This window comes from Patella vulgata, chromosome 1, assembly GCF_932274485.2.
Source record: "Patella vulgata chromosome 1, xgPatVulg1.2, whole genome shotgun sequence".
NCBI lineage: Eukaryota > Metazoa > Mollusca > Gastropoda > Patellidae > Patella > Patella vulgata.
In genome coordinates, this window is record NC_065879.2 from 39375143 (window position 1) to 39381297 (window position 6155).

Consider the following 6155-nt stretch of genomic DNA (forward strand, 5'->3'; position numbering starts at 1 on the left):
TTAATGATTTGCTTTGATTGACTGTCCTAAGTACATTAACAATGGATTCAAAATATTACTAAAACCAGACATACAAAAGTATATTTATACTTACAAATAAATAGTCTGATTAAATTTATCATCTTCATGTGCAGAAAGTTGTAGATAGCTCAATCGTAACAGGGACATCAAATGATATATCATTAATTCTATTTCATCATTTTCTATTGCCTTCCTTATATTCTGAAAAAATAAAAACAAATTTCACTCATAGCTAGAATACAGATAGTTGTTAAAGGTATGGAATGGACTTTACTGTCAACACAATACTTTCATTAGATTGAGATAATGGTTGATTTCTATAATTATTAGGTGTTCAATTTCCAGCCAAGTTTTCTTAGAATACCAACTGTAGGGGGATTTTCAATGATCTATCTATTTGTTTTATTTATCCCATGCCAACGACTAGACAAATTTTCTGGCCATGCCTGACCAGGAGAAACTGGACACAAAAATCTGTCAGCATTATAGCCTTTCTGTAGAAATTTTAAGTTCTCATGAGACTTGAAGCCCATTTTAGTGATAAAATTGACATGATTTATCTTTTTCAAGAACTTTGGTAAGAAACATTTGATATTCATCACCTATTTTAGATTAATACTGATTTTGTATTCAAGACGTCAGTGATGTCATAATAACTAAAACACTGTTTTCCAAAAATAAATAGGACTATCCCAAAATGACCATGACCTATTTCAATGAATTCAACAATGATTTGACATTAGAACTAAGCAAACAAAATTACTTACATGTAAGGCATCGACAATATATTCATACCACTTGCTACTGCTGGGGTATAGTTGTTCACTCTCTACTTCCCGTATTATGTGGTAGGCTTGTTGAGTTTTTTTCTCAGCTATTAGTTGTCTAATGCTTTTAATATTATTATCAACATCTTTATCTTTTCCTCTTTCAACCTAAAAATAATAATATTAGAAATATTCAATTCCACCATAAACAGGGGCTTCTCCACTATCCTCAGTGGTATCGTTCCATTCTACTCCCGTAACCCCCTGGTCCATTCACGAATTCAAATAATCTGCCCTTGATTATTTTATTGGCCTGTGTAAGTTGTTTCTGCGAACTAACCAGTTTTAGAATCATTGTTTATGTTCATCACAATACAGCAGCTTGTACATTCGATTATGAGAATCTTTGCTAGAAGTGACATGCACACAAAAGATGTCATAAAGTATTTTAACAAAGTTTTCAACAATGATTCGGTGGTCTTACTTTCAACAAAATGCGAGTTACCTCCCTTTGCTCACTTGCTCGGACTAAAACAAGTACATGAATTTTGAAAATATTCTTACCTTATTAACTCTAGGGTTGATAAACAGGTTTCCAACTGCAAAATAAACATTAAGATGAGTAAACAACAAGGAAAATACTTTTATGCAGTGTTTTTTTTTTTCATCAAAAGGCTTTACTTATAGGTAATCAAGAGAAAGGGATATAGTTTGTTCACACTTTAGAAAATGATTTGTACGAATCCTACTTTCATTTAGATACTATTGAAAGCTACCGAAGCAGTTGTTATACTGCCTCACTGACATACTCAAAAATATAATTTATTCACAATCTTCAAAATACGTCTGTTTATAAAAAAAAGTCAAATTATGCGAATAGGTCAACTCTCCATGTACTTGTATATAAAATTTTAAAATAGAAACGCTGATCTTGTTTTACATTATATCTATAAGTTTATTTCTGTTGAACGATGGAAACAGCAAGATATATTTTTAAGTAGGTATTTGATTATTCATGTATATCTGTTTGGTGCAATTATTTGTTTGAAACAACTCATGAAGATCATTGTAAAGAACATTTGTTCAGTGTCATTAGGAAAGCTAATTTCATTGAAAAAAGACCCAAATGAGAATACCTTTAGCTACTAAATCTTGTTGGTTACTGTCTAACTCAATTGATCTGAAACAAGATAAGAAATATTTTAATGCGAGTTATAAAAGAACTCTAGCCATAGCAGATTTTGTATAAGCTTATTTCATTCACTATCTAGAAAAAAGTTTAAACATACATTATGCAAGAGTTAAATATGCCTATTGCAGGTCTTTCCTTGGGCCTGAAATGTTATAAAAACTATTAATTAAGACATTTATTAACATGAAAAAACCTTAATCAACTCTCGATGCCATCCTGAGTGTCAGATTTTCACTGGATTTGAATCCGATTTGCTGCTCAAGGCTCATTAATGATTTAATCCAAAAATGGATAATCGAGACTATGTTTTTTATCATACCGACTTTAGTAATGAAGATCGAGGTTAGGCCTAAAATTCAAATGCTAATATCTTGGTTCAGAGTGGAGCAATTCGAGTCTCGACTGAATTTTTTTAGCATATTCCATTTACATTATCTAGTTTTTAACTATTATAGTGAGAATGGCCCGCTCTTTATCTAATCTTCCATAATGTCCCTTTAAAGTAACCATGCAAAGCCTTAAAGATACCTTCCCGGGTACAAACTTGGTGATTTGATGATATATTTGGACTAAAAACATATTCAAAGTAACCAATCTATCAAAAATTTGCTTCAATTCCCTCTCAAAACTTTGTGTTTGCCGGGGATACCTACATGTATAGCTATAAGTAAGCTGTTGTTAGACGCAGTGTCTGTTAACTTAGCTTCATTGTGGGAGTGTCCATTTTTCAGAATGTATTTATTATTACTTAACCTGTACATTTACACATATTGAGACCCAAGTCAATTCCAAATTATTTCTGTCAACTTCTTTTTCCGCCGTTTAACTACAGAGTCGATTGTACGTTGACACTCGAAAGATACTTTCCCAGAAAGGTATTTATCGGTTAGTTATTTCCAATAAAAGTATGCAAATTTGGTATATATGAGAACTCCATTTATTTTTATTTTATGCATTAAATTTCATCAAAGTATACTGGTACATACCTTCGAAATGACTGAATAGCTTTTTCTTTTTGATTGGTTGCTTCATAAATCTGTCCTAGTAACTTGTGGGCTTGTGGCACATTTTCTCTTAGGTTTAAGAAGTTTGTTAAATATCTGATGAAAAAAAACCCAAACAACCAAGAACTATATTAATAATAGGCCATTTGTACTAATTAACAATAAGGTTAAATTTAACATACATGTAGTATCTGTCATGCCTCTCATAGCCTTTAGCAAAACTTCATTGTACATGTATTAGCATTCTTCATTAAATTTTTTTTTAAGTTTTGCTAATGGCTATTCAAAGCCATGGCAGAAACATGTATAAAAGAAACTCTGTCCACACTTCTTATGTTGACACTTAGATAACTTATAAAACAAGAAATCAGTTGTAACATTCACAACCCCCACATAATTATAGGCTACAATACTAAAATATTTCAACTTTAGTTTCTTTTTTTAAAACAAATATTAGTATAAATATTGCATATTTATTATAATCTAAATATAATGTTGAAATGTTCTCGATTGAAATATGAACAATAAAATTGTTATTCTCACCTTTTTGAAGTCTCATAATCACCAATTTCATAATACAATCGTGCTATCTGATATCCTCTAGATGTTTTCTGTTATTAAAAATAAAAAAAAAACAACAATAATAATAGTAACTAGAACTGTGATGCACTAATGACGGGCTTCACTTGTGCCATGTTACCCTTAAACTGACGTCACTTCCCGTACCAATGGAAATGTGAAACTGATTTCCACATGAGCATTGCACACATTTTAAAATGGACACATAATTAGCCAATACGTTCAGCAACATCAGTTCCATATATACAACTAAGACTCGACACGATGACATCACTTTCATTATCAACAAAATATTTATATTGGATTACCAAAATAACCACTGCAATTGTCATTTGAATGACATAAAATTGATTTAAATTTGAACATAATAAAGCCTTATGTTAGATGAAATGTTTGATATCAATATGATCGTATTGATTTATACTATTTGTCCATTGAAATCTAATATCATAATTCTATACGAATAATGAATTTCATTTTTGAATGCTAAATCAATGCATAAGTACCCATACTCTAAATTCTTTATTCAAAATGCGATCCAAGACATACTATGGCAAAACGAAAAGGGATTTAACGTCCTTCTTTTCTGCTCCAACTGGACGTACAACAATCTGTAGTGTATGTACATGTATGTATGTACATGTACCATGGTCGCCCTGTGTATCAAAATATCCTACATCCAGATCACATTTACTGTTTCTGTGAGGAACTATACTAAAGATCTTGATCCGAATGTTATTGCAGACAGTGAATGATGAGAGCAACCTAAAAATTATTATTTATAACGATTGTTATAACTTATAAGTGATGTTGTTATGATATTGTTATTTATCTGTTATGATGGATCAATAAAAATAACCAGCGGCTGCCAGGCAGGATACACCCACATTTTGCAAGAGATGGATAGAGAACAAGCTAAAAACAAAAACGATTTTTTGTACAATCAGAGGCCATAAATCCAGAAATTATCATATATGTGATAGAACTGGTTAAACACATTCCAAATATAATTTTAACACAAAAATCATTGCTACGATAGATGCGTAATGAAGGTTTCAACAATCAGAAGTGATGAACGTAAAAGGAAAACACGAGTTATCTCTCTATACAACTGACTGAAGTCACAAGATATGGGCGAATTTCTGCTCACTAATAAAAGTTGTTGTATGAGACTGTGAGAGGATATCTGACAATTCATATAAAGAATTGACTGTCACTGTCACTAGATAAGAGAACATGAAAGAAAAATAGAAAAAGTCTGTGCATTACCATGTTTTTATTAAGTATAGAATGAATAAAAACAAGGGAATGTACGGACTGTTTACTATTTTTCTCGTGTTCTCTTATCTAAAGACATTCAATTTCGGAATGTGATGCTGTTTTGGGCGATTTCAACACCAGAGATGCTTCTTAAAGGAGGCATACCATCCCTGTGGCCGACCCATGACAATTTATAGATATCAAAAGTAGTTTACAGCTGTATGTGTGATTAATTACAAAAGCCCATTTGTGTATTCCATCAATGCTACTTCTATTTATATATATGCGAAGTGGATATTTTTTATATAATATTTGTATTGTCATCATTGTGTTCCATACTTTTCCGTCTCCTCATTGTAGGTGTTGATTAGGTGAATGGCTTGATGGGGTTCAAAGATGCACATTTTATGTTTAGGATCAGCAGAGATAAGCAATTTGATTGGTTGATTGGTCATAATGTGACTCAAAATATGACCTTTGTCACCAGTCTTGAGCCAATTTTATTTAACTTTTGTCGCTCTTAAGTGATATTTTTGGCTTCCTGACTTGGTTAGCTAGCTTTTAGGCTTTGTTTCAGTTATGGACCCTAAATTCTAATTACGGTCACTAATTAGTGCTAATTAATTAAGCTCTTTCTCTTAGCACAACATTATATGCTCTTAAGTCATGCATTCTGTAGTGTAAAGTATGAAATGTTTGCAAGGAAATTGTGGATGGACATTGAATTTTAACTCTCAATAAAATTGGGAGGGTTAGTGGGAGGGTGCTGCACAGGTTACAAGACTTAAGACTTGCCTTTCCAAAATGATCTAGGGCCTAGGGGTAAAATATGTGTTGTAGACCTTAAACCTTTTGGACTCAATATTTTGATTAAATCTCACTGGGCTCCCGGAGTAGTAACTAAAACTGTCACCGACAGCCTTATATTTATATATTATGAAGGTTTTATATTCAAAAACAATCACTTCAGCTTCGCTCTACACTCGGGCAATGTCTGTTACATATTATGACGCAGTATTTGTGCATGAATACCTCTTTTTGTTTGATTGACATTTATTATATCTTTGATTGAACCACTGAGTAATGAAATAAATCTAGAGTCTACTTGGAATTTGATTTTTTTTTTCCGCGCGAAGATTCCATTAACGGAAAAGAGTAAATAAAACTGTCCCAGTCGCAACTACCTACCTCTTTATCATCTTTGATCCTGTCCAGAATGTTACGTACATGTCTGTCAACGTCTTGCTTTGACCTAAACATTTTTACTTTTTTGCCGGATGAACATTTATTAGGTAAACAGAAATTGAAACTCAATTTTCGACGTTTCTTAAA

The 6155-nt window shown here is 32.0% G+C and overlaps 1 protein-coding gene across 1 annotated transcript in view; it reads right to left on the minus strand.

The window, feature by feature from the left end:
- LOC126812724 (E3 SUMO-protein ligase RanBP2) overlaps positions 1–6155 on the minus strand; it is a 35818-nt gene extending 29663 nt beyond the window's left edge. Inside the window, exons 1-7 of the mRNA XM_050539097.2 lie at positions 6012–6155; positions 3528–3595; positions 2967–3080; positions 1925–1968; positions 1353–1387; positions 789–956; positions 95–222 (exon numbers count right to left, since the gene is read on the minus strand). Of these exons, the coding sequence (XP_050395054.1) occupies positions 95–222; positions 789–956; positions 1353–1387; positions 1925–1968; positions 2967–3080; positions 3528–3595; positions 6012–6083 (629 nt within the window). The 5' untranslated portion in view covers positions 6084–6155. The remainder of the gene's footprint in view (positions 1–94; positions 223–788; positions 957–1352; positions 1388–1924; positions 1969–2966; positions 3081–3527; positions 3596–6011) is intronic.